Raw genomic sequence first — 27,334 nt, 5'->3', positions numbered from 1 at the left:
CCTTGAAGGAAGCTGTCAAACTTCTTTTGGCTCTTAGAGAAAATATCTCAGTTTTCATTTTTGTTAGGGCTATGGTGCCTCTTTTATCTGTTTCAGTGGAAATGACATAATACTCTTAATGCCATCTGTTATTGAAAGTCCTTTGCAGAAGGTGACAGTTTTCATCTACTATTAATGTCTAATAAAACTTACTGTGGAGTGTTTAATTTAGTCTTTGCTTTTAAAATGTTTTCTGAAATGAGTATAACTTAGAGTCTCTGTAAAAATGGCTTAATGGACATTTTTGAATCTCTCTGAGAACAGGGAAATTTTTGAATGTCAAGGGTCATGCAGAGAGAGTGCTCTGGGGGATGGGCTGTGGTCATAATGATCACAGTGCATGCTTTAGAAGGTTCTCATTTTAACTAAAATTCTGAGATCAGCAATGTTTATTCCCTTTTCTCTTGCTCATGTATTAATATTTCCTATGTATACATTTTTTAATCCTTTTAGTCTGTGAGTTCTCCACTTCAATCTCTTCAGCAGCGAACATGGCTCATTCATTGGTCTCTGTTTGTTTTCTTCAATCACCCTAAAGGGCGCGATAACATTATTGACCTCTTCCTTTACCAGCCACAGTAAGTTATTTCACTGTATAGTTTTGATTTTAATTATATGAAATCAAATGGAATTTTTAAATTTTTAAATTTACTTTTCTCTAACATTTGAATTTATTGTCACATTTTTCCCCTCTTCATGTGGTAGATTTGCTTGTTAATTGAAAAAGCTTACATGTAACTCTTAAGTAAATTATTTGATAAAAGTATACTCTAAGCCCTTTAAAATGTTAAGTGTGGTCCCTGGGCCAGCAGCATCGATGTCATGCAGAATCTCAGGCCTTATCCTAGAAGAACTGAATCAGAATCTGCAATGTAATAAGAACCCAGGTAGCTCATATATACATTAAAGCTTTAGAGTTAAGGCTCTAGGCCATATTATTTGGAAGGAAGATATACATCCCAGGAGAACCTCTTTTATATCATTTTTGTTCCACCATCCAGCTTTTGGGGATAAGAAATTCACTGCTTTATGAACTAGACTGTTCTACTGTTAGCTAGAAATCATTTTTAAAAATTCTTCCGTTTGAGATCAGTGCCTCTGAGTCTTCTATTATTTCTTGTTTGGTTGGAGCAGCAGGAAACTAGACTGCTTTATGAAAATACTTCAGATACTTGAAGATAATTTTCCTTATTTTTCTTTGCTTCAAGTGAAATAGCTCTGGTTTTATCAAGTAATGTAGTTTGTCACATTCTTTTGTATTTCGGCTGCTATTCTTAGATAACCACCAGTTTATCCACAGCCATTTTTAAAATCTGGATCTTTAAAATTGAAAGCTTATTTTAGGATTGTTTTCTGAACTGTTTAGATTACAGTGGCAATATTAGCTTGTATGACAAGTACATGTGCTTGTATTAATTTAGCCCAAGATTGCAGTAACAATTGCTTCTTGGTATGATTTATTGACTACATTGTTGGCTAAATCTCACGTAAACACTTTGAGTCACGTTTTTGTTATTTTTAACCCAAATTAAGATAGAGATCCTAATATATTTCACTTGATTTCTGCTTATTGTTTGTCAAATTAAGATTTTAACATTGTTTTCTAAAATGCATATTTACAAAAGTGTGGTTTAGGAAGAGATGGTGTAATACCATTTTAATATGAAATCAGTGAACATTGAACAACCTATTTTTAAATTTTTTTTGCAATTTTTTAAGTCTTGAAAATAAGGTAATGATACTCTAGTGATATTTTTGTGTAAGTTGGTGGAATATAATCCCCTAAACTGAGTCACGTTAATAAATATGTTCTTTAAATGCTCAGTAAGATTTTTAAGACTGTGTAAAATATTTGACCTTTTCAGTTAAGTTAACATAACCATCTGGACTTTAAGAGAAATTAAGTTATTGGTGGTGATACAGATGAAAAATGTTTGCCAACCAAGAAGTGCCAGTAATTTTTAAATATAGAAAGAGGGAGCCATTTTTAAATGGCATAAATTGTGTTCTCTGCACTAAATGCTAAATGTTCCCCTGAATCTGGCAAATAGAAGCACTTTTATCAGAAATATGCTTATTTTTTATATTAACATTACAACTTAAGTTCAGTGTTAATGTATTTAGTCAGTATTTGCATGACACTCGGGTCCAGTTGGTTAAAACTGAGCATGGGCAAAGAAATTTTGTAACAAAAAATTGTTTTGGTCTTTCCTTGAAAAAATAAAAACTGCATGGCATTAAGTGAGGTTGAAAGACAGTGTGTGATTCCAGCATTAAATTTTAAATGTAAATTACAAGAGGTAAGATTTTATAACTTAAATGGTATTATAGTTATTTCCTCTTTTATTAGAGATATTCAAGTATGCCTTGTAGATTCACATTGTTCACTAATGTGGACATAAAAGCTTCATTCTGTCTGAGCTGTAGTTCCTTCTTAAAGAAACCTTATTTGGGAAATTTAAAAAATTTAATACTTTACTCTTTGCTGGATGCTATGCTAGATTGTAATCTGGAAAGTTATATATAAATTGTAGTCCATATGTTGCGTTAAGTAAAAAGCTCTTGGAAAGGATTAAAAAAGAAGCCACTGTGTTTAGTAAGATCCTACAAGGGTGGTATTATTTTGTTCTAGCTTTTGGTATAGAAAGCTTGCAACTTTGACAGTATCCTAGGGGGTTGACTTCTGAAGAACAAAGCTGAACCAACCTCAAAAAGACTAATGGTGTAAAATCAAAATGCCATCACTATTTGCAATGAGAAGTGCTAAGAGGACTAAGTACATGAAACATTGACCAAGTTTAATACATAGGAATACAGAACATTCCTCTGAATATTTGGAATCAGAATAGAAAATAATTCATGTGACTGGAATGCTTAATGGCACCATCAGATTAAGCATCAGGTTAACGTATCCATTTTCGCAGTAGGAATATTCTTGTCACTAGGACCAGGTCATGAACATTTTTTTGGCAAGTATGTCACTCTGCACATTTGGATGGGCATTTCCAAGATTGGCCTTTTACTTCTCTTTTTATGATTCCATTTCAAATCAGTACCTCTCACTTTGCTCCTATCTTCCTTATGTGTTCCCCCATGTTGATTTAAATATGTTAATATTTTTTAATCAAGTTCTTCTTCTTAAGTGTTCCTGATCTGGTAGTTTTCACTTACTAAGTTGATGAATATCTCTCTGCTCTGGTGCATTGTTTATTTAATCCTCTGAGGGCAGTCTTATTTCTGTTATACCCTGATTCTTGAGAAGTACCTTTTTCCTGCACCCTTTGGGCAACCGTTATATTTTAGAAGAGGCTTTTTTATTTGTGATACTGACAGTTGCAATCTTATGCAGTAGTTGAGACCTACCAATAATGGATAAATCTGGAGTACCCAAAAAAATGATGGGTAAAACATTGTAAGAAATTTGGGAATGTTAGTGAATATAAAATAGTTACATACCTATCTTTAATGTTAAACTATCCATGCATCTTATAAAAACAGATGTTTGATGAGAATTTCAAACTCAAGAATTAAGGGTATATTTCTCAGTATTTATGGAGATTGATCAAACATGCATTCAGATGAGAAGAGATTAAAAGTAACATTATCATATAGTGTTTGCTTCCCTCCTGAATAATAAAACCTGTGAGATTGTCTTATGAGTTGATTGATATCCCTAAAATCATGGGTGGCAGTATGAGCCTTCCCTGAATGAGCAGATTTGACTCAAACATTGGATTCTGTAATAGCTGACTCTAATCTTGATACCTATTAGATGGGTTAAGGATAAGGACAAGCTCCTCTTGAACTCAGTCATAGGAATCCCCAGGAATTGGCTTTCCATGCTGCTGCTTACCGGTAGATTCACTCACCTGTAGCTTTTGCAGTTACATATGTATCCAGAAAGGAACATTAAATTCAACTGATTTTTTAAAAATATTTTTAAATAATGAAAGGAAGTATACAAACAAGAAAGGTAAAAATATTCAAGCCCACTGTAAAAATTCTATAATACAAATAAGAGGGAAACAGTATGGATTAATTCCTGACAACCTATGACATATAAAATCAAAACAATATATTTAATTCATTAGTAGAATCATTTATTATAGATATTAGAAATAGAAAGGTAGTTCCGTTGAGGTTGCAGAAAGTTTTGTTAAAGATAAAAAAATCAAACTTTTATAAAGGAAAACAATGCAAGAAAGTAGATTTGTTTTTTAAATTTTAACGTAAGATAAAGGTTCATTGTCATAGAAATATAATTAAAATAACTGCTTAGAATTAAGACAGTTAATTATCAAGCTGTATTCTGTAGGTAGGCTTAATGCCTTCGTTTGCATTTCCATGATTCATATACAAAAAAGACAGTACCTTATGCCGTTAAAAACCTCTGAATAAATTTTTAAAAACTAGAAATTTTATACTTTCTGGATGCAAAACAATTACTAGGAATTATTAAAAGTTTTATGAATAACTGAATCAAAGAAGAGATTAAATGTTGATAATTATGAAATACTTGTCAAAGCAACACTCAGAAATTAATTCGAAGCTTTGAGTACTTGTTCAGCTTTTAAAACCTTGATCAAAAGTACAGAAAAATGGAACAAAGGCACTGAAAATAAAATTATCAATATATTAGTAAATGTTGAAATTACTAATTTTGGAGCATGAAAAGTACTAGGTATACATGGGGAGGTTAACTTTGTGAGGCAAATAGGACCAACTCTATTAGCACATTCAGTAAGATCCTCTTGCCCCCTCCAAGACCCAAATTAGGTATACACATTGAGGATAAAAAAAACATTGGATGTTGAGAAGAAAAAAATACTAACATGAGAATTATCTTTGGGAATATTATTGTTACTGGTGAATGGTTCTTTTTTTTTTAAGCTCTCTATTGGAATGTAATTGCTTTACACTTGTTCCAGTTTTTACTGTACAAGGAAGTGAATCAGCTGTATTTATGCATATATCCCCATATCCCCTCCCTTCTGTGACTCCCTCCCACCCTCCCTATCCCAGCCCTCTAAGTCATCACCCATCATCGAGTTGACCTCCCTGTTTTATGCAGCAGCTTCCCACTACTTTTCTGTTTTACATTTGGTAGTGTATATATGTCACTTTGTCCCAGCTTCCGCTTCACCTCCCACCCCATGTCCTCAAGTCTGTTCTCCACATCTACATCTGCATTCTTGCCCTGTCACTGCTCTCATTGGTACCATTTTTTAGATGTACATGAGTTAGCATACTACGGTATTTGTTTTTCTCTTTCTGGCTTACTTCGCTCTGTGTGACAGACTCTAGGTCCATCCACCTCACTACAAATATCTCAGTTTCATTCCTTTTTATGGCTGAGTAATATTCCATTGTATATATGTGCCACATCTTCTTTATCCATTCATCTGTCAATGGACATTTAGGTTGCTTCCATGTCCTGGCTATTGTAAATAATGCTGCAGTGAACATTGTGGTACGTTTCTTTTTGGATTATGGTTTTCTCAGGGTATATGCCCAGGAGTGGGATTGCTGGGTCTTATGGTAGTTCTATTTTTAGTTTTTTATGGAACCTCCATACTGTTTTCCATAGTGGCTGTACCAATTTACATTGGTGAATGGTTCTTAAACTTTCTGGTCTTGAAACTTTTACACTATTAAGAATTTTTGAGTGTAGACAACCATGAAACTAAAGTGTACAGCAGAAAATCCTTAACATACTTCCCATTTTAGTCATACTGAATATTAAAAAGATTAGTATTCAAGGCTTGAAAGTTTTGAAAATTAATAATTTGTACTGCCTAATCAAGAACATAGTTGAAATTGGCATTTTTTTTTTCTTAACTGTAAGAGTGTGGTAGTTAAAAAATAACAGTAACTAGTATAGTGTGATACCACTACCAGGATTTGTGCTAAGGTACCAGATGATTTCATTTTTTGTTTACAATTTAGTGATTTTTAGTAACTTTACCAAGCGGAGCAGCCGTCATCATAAATCATAAGTTTTTGAACATTTCATCCTCCCAGAAAGAACCCTCATGTCATTTTTTTTTTTTTTAAGACAGAAGTAGGTTGTTCGCAAAATGTGAAAAAGAAAGCTCAGTAGTATTACGGCATTAAAATTTCACCAAAATATGGTACTTATTTTCACTTGCCATAGGGTCAGGTTGCCATCATATTTTCTTTCCTTATTAGTAATGTCTTAATGACTTATTCTGATTTTTGCTAGATTCTAACTTTTTTCATGTGAGACTACACCCACTTGGCTTGACAGAGCATTGTTTCAGCCATTTTCCTAGATTGCTTATTCTTTAAATAGAATAGCTTATAGTAAGTAGCATGTAATTTGCATTTGTATGTCTGCAGTCAGTATGCATTTTTCAATTGTCTCTGATAGGTAGTAGGTATTAATGGAGAAAGTATCATTTTTCTATTCTTTATTTCTAATAGCACAGGAATACAATTTAATGTGGTTCATTGATTATGTATATTAAATTGATAGTTTATATAGATTGTGATTTCAGGTGTTTTTAAAATACGAAAGTACTTTTGAGATAATTTATACTTTTGTCCTTGAAGTGAAAGTTTAGATGCCAGTGCAGGTTAAGTCTCTTACATCATATATATAATCATTTCTTCCATAATTTATTCTGAACCTAAAATGGAGATGATTTACACATTTGAAAAAATGTTGAACTGTTAAATGTCACATAATATATAAGATAAGGTGTCAAGTGTTAGCTAGAACAGTGTTTGTAGGCTATTAGAGAGGAGGCTTTGCCACCAAGTGTAGATGCTATTAGGGAGAAGAACACATTTGTAATACAATACCCTAGTTACCCTCCAGTTGTAAAAAAAAGAAAGATTCAAAGTTCCGTTAACGAAAGAATGTTTACTTTGTTTTCTAAATAAAAATATTGTAAATTTCCTAAGAAATTTCAAGTTTTACTGTTAGTCAACTAGATGGTGTCCAAAATTTGTCCTAATTTACCCTCTGCCTTTATTTTTCCTAAGCTTTCTAATTGTTCCGGATAAGAAAACTTTTTCATGCAGGTGTTTTACCTGCTTCAGCTCAGGATGATCTCTAAAAATCCATCCTCTGAAGTTCTACTGAGTCTTGCCTTTTTGATTTCTTTAGCCTTTCCAGAAATAAACTTCTCTTCTTTTTTGTACCATTTCAAAGCCTGCCTGTTTTTCAGGCTCCAGCTCAGGTTTACTTCCTACTTGAGGTCCTGTATATTGTGCCTACCTTATATTGATATTTGGAATTTAATTATTTAAAATGTCTTAAAAAAAACTTATAATTGCCATATCTCCCCAACTAGATTATAAGCATATTTGAGAGAATTTTTATTCTTTGTCCTATTATAGTATCCCCCACATAATAGATACTTAAATATGTTTTATTTGGTGGCATATTTTGTCTTACCCTTTTTGATTACTAAATGTTCTGACTTACAGTTAGAAAATACTGTAGGAAAAGCTTGTATAAAATCGTACAATTAGAGCAGGGTTGTGCTAGAGGAAAAATAAACATTTTTACTTAACCATTGTGAAGTTACACTTCAGAACACAATAAATACTGAAGCTCTTATTTAAAGGAAAAATTAATTTTAGTTAGATTTCAAAAATAGGGGAGAGATAGCCTCCTTTCTTACCTAGTTTATAATCTAAACAAATAACCCAAGTAGCTTAAGAACATACTTAACCTAAATACAGATGTATTGTGCATACTAAACACACTGTAAACGTATAGCACTTATCAGTGAGACCTAGAGAGGTTGGAAGAGTCCAGTGAAAATGAAAATTGATTTGACTTTTAAATTTTGATTAATGGAGAAGAAAGGAGATGGATGATAAGAAAGAGAAGTAGAACAAAAGAGCAAAATGGTTATGTGCAGGCTGTTAAATAACCATATCTATGGTTTTCCTTGTATTTGAACTAAATATATAATTACTGATCCTACAAGAGTGTGAACTAAGGTAACGTCTCCAGAATCACTCTTTATCCCCATTCCCTTCCTTTATGTATCGATCTATATAGATTACATACATACATACATACATACATATATACAAATATACAATAGGAAGGATCACTTCTGCCCTGTCAGGTAGGGATTCCCTGCTGTGTTTGGAAGTCAGCCATGGTAATGCTGTGTAGCAGGAGCCTGCAAACTATGGACCAAGGGCTAAAAAATCTTGTGGCCCACTGCCTTTTTTTTCTTATGGCCTGACATCTAAGAATGGCTTTTACATATTAAACAGCTGAAAGAAAAAAAAGAAAAGAAAATAATATTTTGTGATGTGAAAATTATATGGAATTACAGTTTTAGTGTCCATAAATTTTTATTGGAACTCACACACTTTGATCTGTATTGATCTGTCTGTCCCTCTATGGCTGCTTTTGGACTGTAGTGGCAAAGTTGAGTTGTGGCAGAGATCATATATTATTGCACTCTCCTTGCCTTACTCTACTACTCAGTGCTCTTTGAATCCCAGAGATGCTGCTTCTGTAGTTTCAAGTGCCGTATGTGTCACTGTACTGCAACATTTGACTTCTTTTATTACCAATGCATACTCATCATGTCAAAACAAGATGAGAAAAGCAAACTTCAAATGTGCTTACATTTTAAGGCACAGTGCAGAGGGAATTACTTAGTTTCAAATTACAAAGCACAGCATTGAACTGACAATGTAGATATGCTAAAAAGAACACAGTGTACATCCACATAACCAGACTGTAAGCACCCATTGCAATATTCCCAACTGATTAGAAAGCAACTGTCAGGAAAATTAGGAAATTTAAAACAATATCTCATCACAGCAGAATTTCCTCACAAAAATTAATGAAAACGAGGCTTCAGCCAAAGTAAGTTTCTGAGGGGCTCTTTTGTTAAGAAAGTAAAGAAAGCCATTTACTAATGGTGATTTTGTTAAATTATGTTCAGTTGCAGCAGCTAAAGAAATATGTCCAGAAAAAATGAACTTGTTTAAAACTTTTAGCCTTTTGGTAAGAACAGGTACTCAGAAATTGAAGATATTGGGAGCGATATCAGTAATCAGTAGAAAAATAAAATATATGATTTTTAGTGGTTTTCCTAGGCTCTTCATGAGTTGACAGCTGTTTACCAATATGGCTAGTTTTTTGTTTGAGGAAATCAGTGATGGATTTGAAGTGACTGAAGAAGATGCCTCTATGAATAGTCTGCGTGAAACAATTTCAGGTGAAAATGTTTTCAAAGTAGAGAAAACACTAATTTAGTACAACCTGAAGTGGGATCTGCTTAAGATGTGTTAAAACCTTTTGTGGCAAATATGTGTGGAGGAGAAAAATGCTTATTAGTTGGATAAATTTACAAAGCTTGTGAAAATGTGAAGTGTTCAAAGCCTATAGTTATCCATTGCATTATTCATTTTTCAGGTACTTTGTGGAAAATTCTTGAATCCATGGTGTATTGTTGAACCATTAGTGTGAACAGTGAATTTCATTTGCTATCATGGACTTAACTTTTCTCAGTCCATGAATTTTTGTCAGATCAATAGAATATCTTGAGTTTTCCCTACTACCACAATGGATAGGATGGCTTTGCAGTGGGAAAGTTTATTGTGACTTTGTAAAGGTTGGGGCAAGATTGAAATTTTCCTGAACAAAAAATTGCCCTCAACCACTATTATCAAGCCCTGAATGGCTCTGGAAGTTAACTTTTGCTATCAACTTGATAACATTACTTAATTCAACCTAAAATTACAAATTGGAACAGTACTTATATGCAAAACTTATACAGCAGTAGTCATTTTGATGATGCCTAACATAACATGAATCCTAAGTAATGTCCAGCTGCTTTATACATTTTCCATTCTTTCGAAAGTTAAAAGAAGAAATGAGACCTTCATTGCCACACATACTCATAGTGGGTACGTTTTTTGAGCTCAAGTTACAATTCCAGAAAGTTTTAAGACCTCATTGTAAATACAAAGGAAATTTCTGTATTTGAACATTTATTTAACTGTGCAGTTGAAATGGAAGTGATTTATATGCAATGTAATGATATGCTAAAAGGCAATATCAAAAGAAGAACTTCAGTGAATTTTATAAAAGCCTTCCAGGTGATACACATGCTAAATTAAAAACTTAGTTGATATCGGTGTTTGGTAGTACCTACATACATAAAAAATTATTTTCAGAGGTTAAATATGTAAAATCTCATTACAGATCAACAATACATTTGCTGATAGACAAATCAGGTAAACATTTGCAATAAATTTTAATGATAGGAATCTCTAACTTTGAACCCAATTAAGCAGTTACCCTATTAAAGAAGTAGACCTGAATTATAATAAATTATAGTTGACTGTTATATTTTGTTTTGTCAATAAAATATTTTGGAAATTTGTTTTCTCTTTATATAGGTACCTGATTAACATTTTCAATCTTGCCTCTTGACCTGCAGAACCTAAAATACTCACTATCTGGCCCTTTAAAAAAATTTTGCTAACCCCTGCCATATACAACACAAGAGAGTTGATTTTCTAAGGAAGTCATTCTCCAATAAAAACAGTGAAGTTACACATGGTGCAATGATATAGAGAAAGGATAAGTAAAAATAAATGTGTTAAACATCATATAAAATAACCTTATTTTTTAAAATTTTGTATGGATCAGTCTATGAATGAGTTTCATAAATGCCTACTAAAATTACCTACTTCAAAACTGATAAAGGAAATCAGTAATGCTCTCCTGTGCATGATGTCTCTGATAAGAGTATTAAGGCAATCACTTACAATGAACGAACACTGCATTTAAAATTTTCCACCTGAAACTCAGGCTTAATTTTTCAGATAATGAAATGTTTAGCTGACTTGTTTATTATCTTTTCTTAGAAATTGTTTTATTCCTGAATGAATGTTGATTATTTTCATACCTTGCCTTGTTTAGAAGAAATTTAAGGAGGGCTAAGTGGGACTAGATTTTATTTAAGTGTTAGATTATTATCAGATTTTAGGCTCCTCTAAAGAGTTCAAACAACATTTTATGGGGAATCTGCAATGTGACAAAGTATAAAGATTTATTAACATTATAGTCTGGGAGAACTTGGAAGATAAGGTATCTGAGCTGGACCTTGAAGGATAGCTAAAATTTCAGCTTTCAGGGGGAAGTGTTTGGGAGAGCAGTCCATGTGGAGTGAGCTTTGAGAAGTGAGGGAAGCAAGAGGCAGTCAGTGGTGGTATGTGGTAGGAAATGGAGCTGGATGGGTACTTTGGGGCTTGAAGATTTAGCTAAGAGAAATGAACTTTATTGACAGATATTTCCAAGCTTGGCATAGTACCTGGTTCTCAGAGGTTCTTATTGGATAAAAATTGGGGAGCTAAATAAGGAAATTGAGCAGGAGAAATACAGAATAAACATTGAATGACAGAGGGTTCCAGCTGCTGATCATCAGAGTAGTTTCCAGTCTTTAATCCCCTGAAACTAATTTTTTAATTCTTTAATTTGTGTAAGTGCCTGATTCTCTTAATTATGAGGAGTGTTTTACACATAGGTTTTCACACATTTGTTCTTAAAGGTAAATGAAATCTTTTGAAACAGACTGACATGTATAAGGGTCTTCCAGAATCCTTTTACTCAACCTTAGTAATGGGATTATTTACTTCTTAAGTGAGTCTCTCATCTCACTCCAAATTGGGAAATAACAGCTGGCATTCTTAACATTTAGACTTTTTCTTGGAGGAGATGGCCCTTATCATATTCATTCTTAAGTTTTTGCAGTCCTGGGTTACTAAAACAGTGCAATCTAATGGGCTGTTCAGATGTTTTCTTTTAAATCACAGGTGATTACAGATCTAGAAAAACTGGGTAAGTTATTAGTATTAAGTAACTTTTTTATTTTTACTTTAGGTATCTTAATGCAATTCAGACAATGTGTCCACATATTCTCCGCTATTTGACCACAGCAGTTATAACAAACAAAGATGTCCGAAAACGCCGGCAGGTGCTAAAAGATCTGGTCAAAGTTATTCAGCAGGTAAAAACTAAAATCTTTATTGATTTTTAAAATGTGCCTAAACGTTAAGTCTAACCTATTTTTCTGAAAAAGTAGAACTCTTAGTTCTTAAGGTAAAAATATTTTAAAAATAGAAGGAAAATATACATGAAAAGAGCCCAAGAGCTCCAAATGGGTATATATGTACTACTTTAAGTTCAAGAAGTGCTTATGGTAGATGTGGTATGAATGAATACTGCTTTCTGTTAGTTGGATACTTAATATACATTGTGTATTAGTGTTGCTTTTATTGCAGAGGGTGAAGGAGATCTTGAGCCTGGAACTTTCTGTTGAAAGGTCACTACCTACATAATTCCAGAGTAGTGATCTTTACATAGAATATGATTTCAGTAGTCCCCAAGTTGTGCAGAATAGCACTACTGGTTGATTTTTAGTGAATTTCTCAGAAATGACTATGGGTTAAAAAAAGAAATATTTATTTCATCTAAGAATAATTTAAGTACAAAAAGACAGTTTTATTCTGCAGAATATGAATACCCTTTTACTTGAAGTTCATCACCATTTATTGACTAAGGGAGACTTTTGGCAGTAGAGGAATTTGAAAGCTTTTGGAATGGTTCTAAGGTGAGAATTTAGAGAACTTGGTCTGGAAGGCATTATAATGTTAAGGTGTGGCCTGGAATCAGGATATGAGCAATTGCTTTGAGAAGATAATACTAGATAATTTGTTAGAAATTAATGGTAAGGGAGGAGAAGATAGGGCTATTCTGGAGGCAGTCTATTAAACAATGTTGAATCAGATTCAACTTAACCTTTGACTTAATTTTACAGGAGTCTTACACATATAAAGACCCTATTACAGAGTTTGTTGAATGCTTATATGTAAACTTTGACTTTGATGGGGCTCAGAAAAAGCTAAGGGAATGTGAATCAGTAAGTACAAATTTTTACTTACAAACTAATAGTATTCTTAAGACTTTGGATATTATAAGAGTTAACCTTGCAGGGTTTTATTAAAGTAATTATATCAGAAGTGTTTATTAATCTTAAAATGGCAGATTGTTTAGAAATGTTCTGGGTTGAAGACATTTTTAATGTTATTGCCATGTGTTTATCCCTTTTGTTAGGACAATTTGTTAAAACATTGGGGGCATTATAACACACAATTTCATGTCTTATCCTGAATGAGTAAATATGTGAAATATTTTATATGTATAGGCAAGATTATATGGAATTTTACATCATAACTATGATTCCAGTTTGTTACATAAGCAGGCCTATCTTTAGAATTTTTCTCATGATTGTATTTAACATTTACTATAAATCGGTCAAGCTAAGAGTGTGAATTTTTTAACTATGTCTTCTGTTGGTGGAAAATTAAAGTACTGTCAGACAACTGAGTTAGATTTACAGTTTTCTTTGAATGTTAGTTTGCAAGTTTTGAGAAACTAAGAATTTACCTGTTAAAGGCATTAAAGGCATTTACCAAATCCACAAGTTACTAGCTGTAAGTTTCAGTTTTGAACCCAAATATTAGCACAAAAATGGGAAGAGCTTGTTGAGGGACTAATATTTTATTTGTCTAAGGAAAGGAAAATTACGTAAGTTAACCTTTCGAGATGATTTTCAAACATTGGACAAAATTATAATCCAGTGTAGTAACTTGTGTACATGGAGCCAAATGTGACATTATTAAATACTGGTGTATATTGTAATACTAAGTATCTAGGCCTTGCTGAGTAGTGGGGCACTTGGTTGCTATTCTTGAAGTTAAAATATTCTCTATTATAGGTGCCACCCTTTGAATTTTTTTCTTACTTAGATTTCCAAGTCCACTTACTGTCACAGAAATATGTGTATCTTTAGTCCTTTCATAATTATTTTAAATAGCTGGAAATGATATGTTACCTGCAGAGCATTTATGTAGGATAATGACAGGACAAAGCTACTTTGTCAGAAGATTGCTCAAGTCTTCAATGGAATAAGGAAACATTGCAGTTCTTAGCTCTATTTCTTTTGACATTCATTTACTTCTTGTTTAAATTGTTAGAGACTTGAATATAGCGTTCTAGAAAGTGCTGTGGTATAGAACTTGTGATATTAGATGAGAGAATTGTAGTGAAAGTAAAGCTCAAAGAAAGTATTTGACAAATTTTTAAAAATTGCTTCTCAGCACCATTAATTTTTTTCTTTTATATTTTATACACATAGGTGCTAGTGAATGATTTCTTCTTGGTGGCTTGTCTTGAGGATTTCATTGAAAATGCCCGTCTCTTCATATTTGAGACTTTTTGTCGCATCCATCAGTGTATCAGCATTAAGTAAGAACACTTCTGATTTGATTTGTATTTTTTACTTTTAAATTCCTATAAATTTTCATTTATTGTAAAGTTACAGTTCATAGGATTCCAGTTAATTGGATTTTTATTTTATTTCTCTTTGCTTTAGAAGAAAAAGGAAACATTGTCATAGTGATTTATTAAAAATCCTAACTTTTGTTTGAATTCTGGAATGCTACAGATCCCTCTTTATCTTCTTTAGTTTCCACATTTGTGGGAAAGCATGATTTTTGAAAATGATAACTTCAAGGCAGTATTATGATTGTCAGTTACCTTTTTAAAGAGTTACTTTTTGGGGGTTTACTTATTATATTTTTTAATTTAACTATAGTTGCTTTACAATATTCTGTTAGTTTCAGATGTACAACTTCAGATTTTAAAGAGTTACCTTTTAAAAGAATACTATTATACCATTATGTAGGGAGAAAAGAGCAGTGACCAGTTTTAGAGTGGTTTTCAACAGAAGTTCGAATAAGGAGTTAGTCCTTTGTAAATTGGAAAAGACCACATTTGGTAATCATTTCAGTTAATTGGATTTGTTTTATTTAATTATATATTTGAATTCTCAAATAGTGACATACTAAAATGTTGAAACATGGAAAAATTATGGTGAATTTCAGTTGAAATTTCTGTTGTGTGAGGAAATTATTGGGAAAAAATTTGTGAAACTTACATAATCTATTAGAAAGTAATTTTACATATTAGAATTTGAAAAGTAACAGTGCCCTTTGGCCACAGATGAAGTCAAACAGTAAATGCTCCTTAAATGTTTGAAAACTTACCACTTTAATGTTTGCCTCTTAGGAATTGTATGTAGACCACAGTTTTTCTTTAGTGTCATTTGTTTTTATTAAGGCATCCATACTTGCTCGCCTAATTTTAGTGGATTGCCATTGAAGTGGTTATTTAGTTAGAATTATAGTGTGAGCATGGGGCTTTTCCTGTGGGAATTGAAGCCTTGACTTGTTTTATCAGCACTTTACTATAGCTAGTAGACATGTAATTTTAAAAATCTGATTCCCTTATTAAAGAATACATGGAAATTCCTAATGTGTCTTTGGTTGTGAAATGCAATATTATGTATATGAGTATACATATTTATATAAGCAGATAAAATAAGAGCCCTTTCACCTTGTTTAGCCTGTAGCTCTATTCAACTTTCCTACTGACTATGGAACCATACAACTCTGACTCTAGAAACCCAGTTTTACAAAACACTGATTTAGTACAACTCCTTTGTTTTGTAGCTCCCCCATTAGAGCTGAGAAACTAAAGGCTCAGAGACATTAAGCAGCTTAGGTCTTATTTAGTGGAAGAGCCTGAGCTAATAGCTCTCCGGCATTCATTGTCTTGACCCTCGTTATAAATTCTTTCTTTTTCATTGTGAGCAATTGATATTTTTAGAAATAGCAGATTTAGGCTAATTTGTCATTAGTGTATCACTTGAGCCAGAGGATAAATAAAGATGGAAACCATAAGTTAGTGTTTAATTTTTTAAGAATCTGTGGAGTTTTTATTTTTATTTTACAAATGCAGGTTCCCTGAAGCCACCACGAACTTTCTGAATCAGATTTTCTGTGTGTACTATGCTTGCTGTGTAATACATAGGGCTACTGTGCTGTTCCATTTAGGGTGATAATTCCAAAGCACATCCAGGATTGAGAACCATTGCATCAGGTCACCAGTTTTTTTTAGGCACATAATTATAACCTGCTAGGGCAATGGAGTGAAAAATCAGTGATTTAATATTTTTAGTATATAATGAATTAAGAAGGTAAGGGCAGAGCATAAAGTACAGTTGCGTGTGAACAAAGAAATGATTTTTCTTAGAGCAACAGTGGGATCTCAGGTTGTAAGGTTTAGGGCGGTGATAGTGGGGAGTTTGTGGCCAATAGGACTCTGTCCCAGGGGGCTAGGCTGCTTCCTGGTTTTAGAGCTACTGTAATGGGTTAGGAAAATGGCTGACAATAATGTTAAGCATCTAGGACTGGGAATCCACGATAACGACCAAAATAGCTAACGTTTGCCTTCAAACAACACATAGAGAAAATCCTTGTTCTTTAGTCCAGAGACTTCTAAACCTAGCTGTATATCAGAATCATTTGGAGAACTTGAAGAAACCAACAACGTAAACTTAAGAAGAACAGATTTTCTAACTGTACCCCAGACCTTCTGAATCAGAATCTCTGGGATCAAAGCTTGGGAATCTGGTTTAAAATTTCCTAGGTCCAACCCCTAAAAAACTAAAACATTTTCAGGGTGGGGAGGGGGAGATCTCAGCATCTGTACTTTTCAAAGCTCCTCTAAGTAATTCTGATGTAAAACCTTTTTTAAAATTACACTTCTTATTTTGAGATGATAATAGACTCACCTTCAGTTGCAAGAAATAACAAAGAGATCCCCTGTGCCCTTTAAACAGTTCCTTCAGTGGTAACATTTTGTAAACCTCAGTAAAATATCACAGCCATCATATTGATGCTGATATATTCAGATACAGAACATTTCTGTCACCACAAAGATTCCTCACATTACTCTTTTTAAGCCATACCCACTTCCCTCCCACCTCTCTTTAACCCCTGGCAACCACTCATCTATTCTCCATTTCTATAATTTTGTCATGTCAAGAATGTGCAAAATTTTTTAAAAGGTAGTGTTCAGCTTTCTAAAGAGGATAAGTACAAATGATATAGATTATGATATAATTAGTTAAATAAGACTAGTGTAACTAGTACAGTTGTTGAAAGAAGAAAAAATTGCAAATGTGAATGAGTGCCTCTCCTGGCCAGGCACTGGGTAGAAAGTAGGGAGCACAGCCTCAGAGCTTAATCTAGAGGAAGAAACAGATATTAAATAAATATAAGATTACAAATTATGATAGGCATTTTGAATAAAAATATAGAGTAATTAAAATGACGTGGACATACTTGGTATATTGAAAAATCAGAGAAATAATTTGGACTGAAGGTTCAATGAACCCTAATAACTCTAAATGGAGTATCTTTAAGAAGACTCTTTTCCACCATATACTAATTATGACAAATTACTCCATTCACTAGTTTATGCTGACCTATCTATGCTTCTAATCAATTTGAAATTATTTGATATTCGATCTTTTTTAGGTCTAAGAGTAAGGATTTGTCTCTCTCTCCCTTTCTTTCCCCCAGTGGACACATATCAAATGCTATTCAGTGTTGTAAAACCCATGGCTGTTTATTAAATAACTCTTTCAGTTTGTGATTTGGAACATTCTCTGTTGATAGGATTCTTCACTAAATGGCTGTAAGCACATGTGATAGTCTTATCTTTGTAAAAATGCGTATTAAGAATGTTTTTATCGTTTATGAACAGCCCTATAGATTTATGGGATGTTTCGAATCTGTTTACCATAAAGTATGCAATATCTGTCAAAAAAGATTACTTTTGTGGGATTTAATTTAGTGTAGCCGAATAGTTTATCAGATATGGTGTGTGTCTGAAATTTAAAAGCTGCTCTAGAATAATTTTTGGACCAGTTTTCAATTGTAGATAAAAACAAAGTATGGAAGTAATATTTTGAATGTGGATGATAAACATTTTGGAGCACACATTAATATAAATTCCCTGTGGGGGTTAGTTTTGGCTTTTCACAGAAGTATGTATTTGCCAACTGCTCTTGAATTTATGAAGTCATTCTACTTTGCTTATTTTTTTATTAAGTAACATTTTAGACCTTAATATTTTTCTTAAAGCTTTTATTACTACATAGCAGTTTGTATTCTTAATTATACTTCCTGATATTAGAAATAAAAAGGTGTGTTTTCAGATGGAGATTAAATAGTCTCAATAGCCATTATCACTGCATTTCTGTGTTAACTATAAAGTGATATACTGTCCTTTTTGACTAATGAGATGTTGAAAAATTCAGTGAGAATTTTCATTTGTCACACATAGCATTTAACATTTTCTCAATTTTCTCCTGTTTTCTGCTAATCTTACAGTTAAACACAGTTTACACTTAACACTTATTCTTTAAGTAGTTGTCATAGCATACCCTTATAAAAGATTGGTGCTCTTTGGATATACCAGTTAGCCACAGTCTTCAGTGAAAAGCAGGCCAGACGTTTCCATAGCTTAATGCTTAAGTCAGTGCTATTTGAAGTAGATTGTGCTTATCAAATAAAATTTGGAAAGCTGGGTTATTTAAACAGGTAATTAATATGCCTGTGAAATGCTGGACTCCACATCCTTACTTGTTAAGATATTGGGTTGGCCAAAAAGTTCGTTTAGGTTATTTTGTAAGATGTTATGGGAAAATCCAAATGAATTTTTTTGCCAACTCAGTACTTCAGGGCAGGGGCTATGGGAAGATTCAGAAAAGGGAGACTGTCTGAAAGATTAGTCATTGAAAACCTGATAGACAGTCAGCGTGGAGTTGATGAAAGCCTTATTGGTTCTCTAGATTTAGATTTATATATCTTATATTCTTAAGTGAGACTGCTGGTCTCAGTTACTTCCCAGAAACAAGAAAAGTATCTGGTTTTGTGCTGTTATGAATATGTTTTATTAATGAAATTGAATAGAGGATGAAATACTTATTTTTTCTATACCTTGAAATAGCACTTAGGATTCTGTGTATTGAATTTTTTCCCTGAAAGAAATGACTTATATTTTTATTTAGTCAAAGTTACTGAGCTTTTCCTTTATGGTACTGGATTTTGTATTTCATTTAAAAGTTCTTTCTCATAGTGGGTTTATATATTATTTACCTGTTTTCTTCTAGGACCTTTATGGCTTTATTGTATTTGAATCCATCAAGAATTTGGGAATAGAGAGTAGTTTCCCATACCCCCCCCCCCCGAAAATAGCTAGCCAACATGATTTACTGAAAAACTGTCTTTCCTCCCACTTATTTGAGATGACATCCGTATCACATTTTTAAAATAAATTTATTTATTAGCCACATTGGGTCTTGGTTGCTGCGCGCAGGCTTTCTCTAGTTGTGGCGAGCAGGGACTACTCTTTGTTGTGGTGTGGTGGCTTCTCTTGTTGTGGAGCATGAGCTCTAGGCTCACGGGCTTCATTAGTTGCAGCATGTAGGCTCAATAGTTGTGGCTCGAGGACTCTAGATCACAGGCTCAGTAGTTGTAGTGCATGGGCTTAGTTGCTCCGTGGTGTGTGGAATCTTCCCAGACCAGGGATCGAACCTGTGTCTCCTGCATTGGCAGGCAGATTCTTTTTTTTTTTAAGAACTTTTACTGAGATACAATTGACATACAATAAACTGCATATATTTAAAGTGTACAATTTGATATTTTTTCTCTTATTAGTAATGTGTATATGACAATCCCAATCTCTCAATTCATCCCACCCCAACCTGCCCATTTTTTCAATTAGGTTGTTTTTGTTGTTTGTTTTTTATTGAGTTGTATGAGCTGTTTGTATATTTTGGAAATTAAGTCCTTGTTTGTCACATCATTTGCAAATATTTTCTCCCAGTCATTAGGTTGTCTTTTCACATTGTTTATGGTTTCTTTTGCTGTGCAAAGCTTACATTTGATTAGATTCTATTTGTTTCTTTTTGCTTTTATTTCTATCTCCTTGGGAGATAGATCTAAGAAAACACTGTTACGATTTATGTCAGAGAATGTTTTGCCTATATTCTCTTCTGGGAGTTTTATGGTGTCATGTCTTAAATATAAGTCTTTAAGCCTAAATTGTCTTCTTTAAGATGCCTACTGACAGGGTTGAGATTTTTAGTATAATCTAAATAATATGGAAGTTATTTTTGAGTTTCAAACCTAGATTGAGTTAGGTATTTTTCTCAGAAATTCTGCCTTTTGATACATTTTGTCTTTTAGTTTATTGATAAACTGAATTATTTTAACACAAAATAAGCATGGTATAGGATAGCTTAAGGCAAATATTTATTTTTTAAGCTTTAATAGGATATTAAATTTTTCTTTTTTAAATCTTACTTTTTCATAAAATCAGTAAAATGTAAGAGAGTTGTGGACTTCTATTATTTAATTACTTTTACTCTGTATATTTTCCTGTTTCTTAAAAGAAACTGGATTATTGCCATGTTCTTGTATTTATTCTCAGAGTGATTGGTAGCTTAGGTAACCTGATATGCCATCAATAATTTACTAATACTTCTTGGACCTTATTTCAGGTTTTTCTTTGACTTGATGTAAAAGTAAAGGATCAACAAGCACATTGCAAAACAGTATATCCCCGAAGTGGGATTATGGATCAGGCCATGCAGACATTTGTGGTTCTTGATGCATGTTGCTGTATTGCTCCAGCCATGATGAAATATGAGACTTAGAATATGTATGTAAAGAAAGAAGAGGGATGGAAAATTCTGGGTAGCGTTGTACAGAATAGAATTTTCTTTCTTTTATCTTAAAATTTGACCTTAAGTATTTCCTTATATAAACTGTCCCCAAACTTCCAGACTAGAACTGGTTAAACCCCTTTGCACTCACATAGCTCCTTCTACTTTTCATCATTACACTTAAAATAGCTTATGTATTTGGGAGATTAGGTGATTGTTCCCTATTCCCCAATCCCCAGCTTTAAACTTTGTAAGCGTGGGAAACAGACTCATATTTGTTGAATGAATGAGAGAGAAGAAAGAGAATTGGTTTGGTTTGCTTAATCATGTGAAAAGGCTAAATTTAGATTGTAGCTAAGTTGTAGAGAACCATGGAAGAGAAGCTTGGAAATTTGAATTTTATTGTTTAGGTAGAAAGACTGTTAAAAGTTTTGAAAGGAATTTAGGAATAAACTGGTAGTTGGGTTTTAGGACTAAGCTGGCAACTATGTAAAATAGATTAAGAAGAGACTCAAGAGGTAGATGAGTTAGAAAGCTAGGAAATAGTGATGGAGCTTGAACTAGGGTAGTGACTAGGGTTGGAATCAGACAGTATTTATTAATTGCTTCCTATATACTGGGTGTTGTGCTAATTGCTGGATATATAGTCGTGAACAAAGAAGCTATGGTGCATGCTCTTGGATTACATATACAGTCTATCATGAAAGCACATATTCAGTAAAACAACTACAGCTCTATGAATGCTCTGAAAAAAATAGGGGACCATGAAAGCTTTAAACAGATACGTCATGGTTGGCAGAGGTGTCTTGGAAGGCTGAAGAGGGTGCTGTTTTAGCTGATACCCACGTAACATATGGCTAAGTGAAGAAAAGGGTGGATTAGCCTTTTAAGCAGAAGGCACAGCATGTGCAAAGGTCCTGTAGTAGTTAAAAATGTGGTATGTTTAATGAACAGAGAGGTTTAGTCTGGTTGGTGGAGAGGAGAGTCTTTCGAGATGAGAGTAGTTTGGTAGGGAACTTAGGTTAGAGGCAGTGGTTAAAGAGATAATTGATAGGACTTCTCAGTTTGATATAGGCAGCAAGAAGAGGAGTCTGATCAATAACTTACCCTTGAGACTGAATGTTTCATTATAATTTTAATTATGTAAACAGCCTCCAAAAACAGGTTTTATGTTATAATTTTTAAAAATCTTTATAAAACCAATTGTACACAATTAGTAGCTACTAGGAATAACATTTCTTTTTTTTTAAAAGCAGTATATAGAGATCTTGAAGATTGGAGTTTTAATATATTTAGTACTGATTGTTTCATTTGTGCTTTTCAGAGTAAAATGGTCTTCGCCTCACTTTAAAGAGTTGTATTTTGGGGGGAATGCAGGAGACATAGAAAAGAGAAATTGTTATAGGAGTTGATAAAATAATACTTTTTGGAAAATACGTTCTTTACCTTTAGAGTAGCAGCTTCCAGTAAAAGTATTAGGCAATTGCTTACTTTAGCAGCGCAGAAGAGAATGAAATTTACACATCTCTAAAATAAGTCAAGTACCAGCAGGAAACACAGGGAGTTTACTGAGAAGCCACAGGAAACACCAGATGCAGGAATTTTTCCTAGTCAGAAAAATGCCTGGTTGTTTTGGTAAAACCACACACTTCCCTACTTTTGGTAGCTTAAATAAAATGAGGTTTGGTAGAGAACAGTGATAAAGAGAATAAAAAGAAATCTGATCAAGTAGTAGTCATGAACTAATCGTTCTTTACAGCCAAATTGATCATAAAAAGACAGAGAACAGAATTTGACATGTAAATCCAGGGAGTTTCATGGTTGAGTTGGCTCATACTCATCATGATGTTTTTAACTTCAAGCATATTTTAGGGATAAGTTTTAAATGATTGTCGTCATAGATTTAGTTTGTAATAATTCTATTGATAGCCTAACTTAATTTTTACATTTTGAATGAAATTCTTCTCTTTGTCAATAAACATAAAAATAGGGATAGCACAGATTATATTATTCCCATAAAGGTATTTTTATTAACTTGATTGGTTACTTTTGGGTTGGGAGCTTTGGAATTACATAATTATATGATTGCCAGTGTCTTGAGTATTTAGATTTTAAAATTGAGAATGCTATCAGATCAGGAATTTTAGTTTATAATATTTAAGGAATTATTTTGTTATTGATATTCTAGTTTTTTCCATCAAACCAGTGATAACATTAGAAGGCCTGGCAAGTGTGTAATGTCTTCACTGAAGACAAATGAAAGGGGACAGATAATATTTGTGTCTAAACACCTGTATATGCATATATGTTTACCATCCTTTTAAATACTATACATGCATACATAAATAGCCTTTTATCAGTTGACTGACTGACCCACTACCAAGGCTTGTGTCTGTGTTAGTCCTGACAAATTAAGGTATGCAGTGGCCTCTTTTTCAACCTGATCATAAATTAGAAAATGCAGATTAGTTGATGACATCAAAGACTTTAGATCAGGGTCTTGGTATCTGTCATCTTTCTCCTTCCCCCTCTCCTTTCGTGTTTTCTGTTTATGTGTGTCTGTCTCTTCTCCCTTAAATTCAGTGACCATTTAGGTTTTATAATGTATAGTTCCAGGGAGCGTCCTTAGAGTTTATAACAAACATACATAGCAGCCCTGAGTTTTAGTTATGTGTTACATTTTATTATTCTTATTACTGATGCTACTTGTAATAGGTTTAATTTGTATAATAATCATTCTACATCATAAAACATTTTTCTCCCTTAGATCATAACTAGTGGAGCACCTGCTAAGTGTAAGGTACTTTTCTAGAAGTTAGAAGAATTTCTATAAATACAGAATATGGGACCCTCCTTTCAAGGATCGTATAATCTGGTTGGTGAAATGAGATATATTGCGAACGGTACAAGATAATAACACAGACATGAACAGTGCAGTTTAAAGAGTCATAATATTTAAGAGAAGGTGACCCATAAGTACCTAAAAGTTTCTATACAGAGGGTGGGTCAAAGGCTATATAAAACTAAGTTTTCAGACTCTGTTAATGTCATTTTTTTCTTTTTTCATTAGCATGTTAGCAGATAAACTGAACATGACTCCAGAAGAAGCTGAAAGGTGGATTGTAAATCTGATTAGAAATGCGAGACTGGATGCCAAGATTGATTCTAAATTAGTGAGTATTATGTTATCTGTGCTACATAGTAGATATCACTTGCTAATTATACTTTGGGATGTTTTCATTAGGACGTTCTATTAAGAATTTTTGTTTCAATGTATAATAGTTTTTTGAAGGCAACAGCAACCTCCTATTTTGTGTTGTTGGATGAATGTTGTCATCTCTCTACTGTGGATAAAAATATGTGCAACAGACATGTAGATTGTGATGTCATTCTCGTGACTTACCTGAGAAACTTGGTTGTTAACATTACAGGATCAATTTCCCTCTGTCTCATTGTAGGGTCATGTGGTTATGGGTAACAATGCAGTCTCACCCTATCAGCAAGTGATTGAAAAAACCAAAAGCCTTTCATTTAGAAGCCAGATGTTGGCCATGAATATTGAGAAGAAACTTAATCAGAATAGTAGGTCAGAGGTAAGAACAACACATCTTCTATTCTGTCTGGGATTTAGCAATAATGTAATATAATTGTCACATGGACTTCATTTGAGAACAAATTAATTTTGGTTGTGTCTGATTTTGTATTTGTTGCGGATTTAAACATTTTATTTGAGAAATTATTAAACGGAAAATATTTCTCTTAGATGTATTATGCGTTAAAGGAAGCAAAAAAAAGTGTTCCTAGTTTTATTTTATTTTTTTTAATAAATTTATTTATTTGCTTGCTTGTTTGCTTGCTTGCTGCATTGGGTCTCTGTTGCTGTGTGCAGGCTTTCTCTAGTTGCGGCGACGGGGGGCTTCTCTTTGTTGCAGTCTGCCGGCTTCTCAGTGTGGAAGCTTCTTGTTGCAGAGCACTGGCTCTAGGCACGCGGGCTTCAGTTGTTTGGCTTGCGGGCTCTAGAGCACAGTCTCAGTAGTTGTGAGGTACAGGCTTAGTTGCTCCGTGGCATGTGGGATCTTCCTGGACCAGGGCTGGAACCTGTGTCCCCTGCATTGGCAGGCGGTTGTTAACCACTGCACCACCAGGGAAGTCCCATGTGTTCCTAGTTTTATTATAATTGGGTTTTTTTTTCTTTTCTTTTACCCTTCCAGTATGCCTTCATTATCTCATGTCCTCAGTGTTTTCAACACATCATTTTGATACTGGCAGATGGTAACTTACATGTGTTATCTGTCTTTCAAGTGCTTGAAATTTGTGTTCCTTTTAAGTCTAAAGAACTACTTTTGTAAAAATGTTGGTCTTACTATATATTGATTTTATAAAATTTGATTTTATCTGATATTCATATTTAACTACTAGAAAAATATATACCCCTTTTTGGTAGAAATCCTACATATTAGATACTAAAGGAATTTTAATGGCCTTGTAATTTTGGGATTCCAGACTACCTCTGATGCTCTTCAGTCATCATGATGATGTATAACTGGAGGGTAGGACGTTTTAAGGAAATAGTTGAGGCACATTCAAGGATCTCATTTGATTAAAGTTTTAGCAACAGATCTGTGTCCTTAGCATAGTCCTTCAGTTTTTTGTTTTTGTTTTTTTTTAATTAATTAATTTATTTATTTAATTGGCTGTGTTGGGTCTTTTTTTTTTCCTGTGCACAGGCTTTCTTTAGTTGGCGGTGAGCGGGGGCTACTCTTTGTTATGGTGCACGGGCTCCTCATTGCCGTGGCTTCTCTTGTTGCGGAGCATGGGCTCTAGGCGCAAGAGCTTCAGTAGTTGCAGCACATGGGCTCAATAGTTGTGGCTCACGGGCTCTAAAGTGCAGGCTCAATAGTTGTGGCGCACGGGCTTAGTTGCTGTATGGCATGTGGGATCTTCCTGGAGCAGGGATTGAACCCGTGTCCCCTGCATTGGCAGGCGGATTCTTAACCACTGCGCCACCTAGGAAGCCCCAGTCCCTAGTTTTAAAAGAGAAAGAAGAATTAGGAAATTATTGTCCTTGCCTATCCCTTCCACGTCTAGAGTAACTGAGCCTGAAAGATAACTTTTATGTAATGGTTGTTTCTGTATGCTTAAGGATCAGTTTGTATTGATTTTGGTATAATATTGGTGGTCATTGTTATATTTTATAATTGGTAAAAAACTGTATCAGGTGGTGTTTTGGTGTGTTCTTTTGTTGTTCTGAGACCTCACATTTAGTAATTACAGAGGTTGTTAAAATCTTAGAGAATGGTTTGGCAGGAGTATTATTTAAAAAAAGAGCTAGTATCATTTTTTTTTTTGAAGTTGACTTTTCAGAAAGTATTTCTTTTCACCCTGTTGATTTCTCTTTGTGTATTTTAGGCTCCTAACTGGGCAACTCAGGACTCTGGCTTCTATTGAAGAACTGTACAGAAAAAATGAAAAAAACTATAAAAGAAAGGTGAAATAATAAAACCATTATATAAAGGTGAAACATTTTAGAAACAATTAACATATTTAGCATAAATTTTGGAGAATTTGAATAAAGTTGGCTGTTTCATTTTATTTCCTTGCGTATGTAAGTGTGTGATTTTTTTTAACTTTTCATTTTGGAATAATTAGAGATTCACCAGAAGTTGCAAAAATAGTACAGAGAGGTCCTATGGAGCCTAAATCTAGTTTCCCCCAGTTTTTTCCTCATATGTTACTAATAATACAATATCAAAACCAGGGTATTTACATTGGTGTACAATGCATTTGTATGAATATCTCTGTGACATTGTATCACTTTTTGTGTAACCATCCCTGCAGTCAAGATACAGATCTCCCTAGTGCTACCCCTTTGGAGTCATACCTACTCCAACCAGCTCTTAACCCCTGGCAACCACTAATCTGTTCTCTCTCTGTCCTTTTGTCATTATGAGAATGTTATAGCAGTGGAATTATACAATATATGACTTTTTTGAGATTAGCTTTTTCTACTCATAATGCCCTTGAGATCTAGATATCCAAGTTATCATATATATCAGTAGTTTGTTTCTTTTTATTGCTAAATTTTATTCCATGGTATTGATGTACCACATTGTTTAACCATGTACCTATTTTAGGATATTTTGGTTGTTTCCAGTTTGGGGCTATTAACACATAAGGCTGCTGTTTCTTTTTCTTTTCTTTTTTTTTTTTTTTAATTTTATTTATTTATTTATTATTTTTTGGGGGTACACCAAGTTCAGTCCTGTTTTTATACACATATCCCCGTATTCCCTCCCTCCCTCGACTAGGCTGCTGTTTCTTAATTCCTTAGTTCAGAAGGCTCCTTAATCACTCACTAGGCAGCTACAGAGACTTTAAGTTGAATTTTATAAATACCTCTTTGAATATTATGTGCATGCTCATGCACACACACGCAGAATTAAGTAGACACCTAAGATATTCAAGAAGTATATAAAGCCCTGGTTGAGTCTCCTTTACCTGGAAGTGGTTTGATTTTTTCACTTTGTTGGATTAAAACCCAGCCACATAACAGAAATTTCTGTTGCTGCCCTCAACGAGTGGTACAAAGAAAAAAGATACTTGCATATTGTTCTTTTATTTGACACCTGGTCAGACTACCT

At 33.6% G+C, this 27,334-nt stretch overlaps 1 protein-coding gene across 4 annotated transcripts in view; it reads left to right on the top strand.

Annotated features, from left to right (window-relative positions):
• EIF3E (eukaryotic translation initiation factor 3 subunit E) overlaps positions 1-26,285 on the top strand; it is a 44,878-nt gene extending 18,593 nt beyond the window's left edge. For 3 of the 4 annotated variants that reach the window (XM_057735725.1, XM_057735727.1, XM_057735728.1), the window contains 7 exons: positions 493-617; positions 11,933-12,059; positions 12,870-12,971; positions 14,250-14,359; positions 23,764-23,866; positions 24,152-24,286; positions 26,103-26,285. In XM_057735725.1, coding sequence (XP_057591708.1) covers positions 493-617; positions 11,933-12,059; positions 12,870-12,971; positions 14,250-14,359; positions 23,764-23,866; positions 24,152-24,286; positions 26,103-26,141 — 741 coding nt within the window. In that variant the 3' untranslated portion in view covers positions 26,142-26,285. The remainder of the gene's footprint in view (positions 1-492; positions 618-11,932; positions 12,060-12,869; positions 12,972-14,249; positions 14,360-23,763; positions 23,867-24,151; positions 24,287-26,102) is intronic. The other variant, XM_057735726.1, reaches the window with a different exon arrangement.
• Positions 26,286-27,334: the final 1,049 nt, after the last annotated feature.

The sequence above is a fragment of the Hippopotamus amphibius genome, chromosome 5 (genome assembly GCF_030028045.1).
Source record: "Hippopotamus amphibius kiboko isolate mHipAmp2 chromosome 5, mHipAmp2.hap2, whole genome shotgun sequence".
NCBI classification, from domain to species: domain Eukaryota; kingdom Metazoa; phylum Chordata; class Mammalia; order Artiodactyla; family Hippopotamidae; genus Hippopotamus; species Hippopotamus amphibius.
The sequence above is the reverse complement of the archived record's forward strand: the minus strand, read 5'-3'. Positions and strand labels throughout refer to the sequence as shown.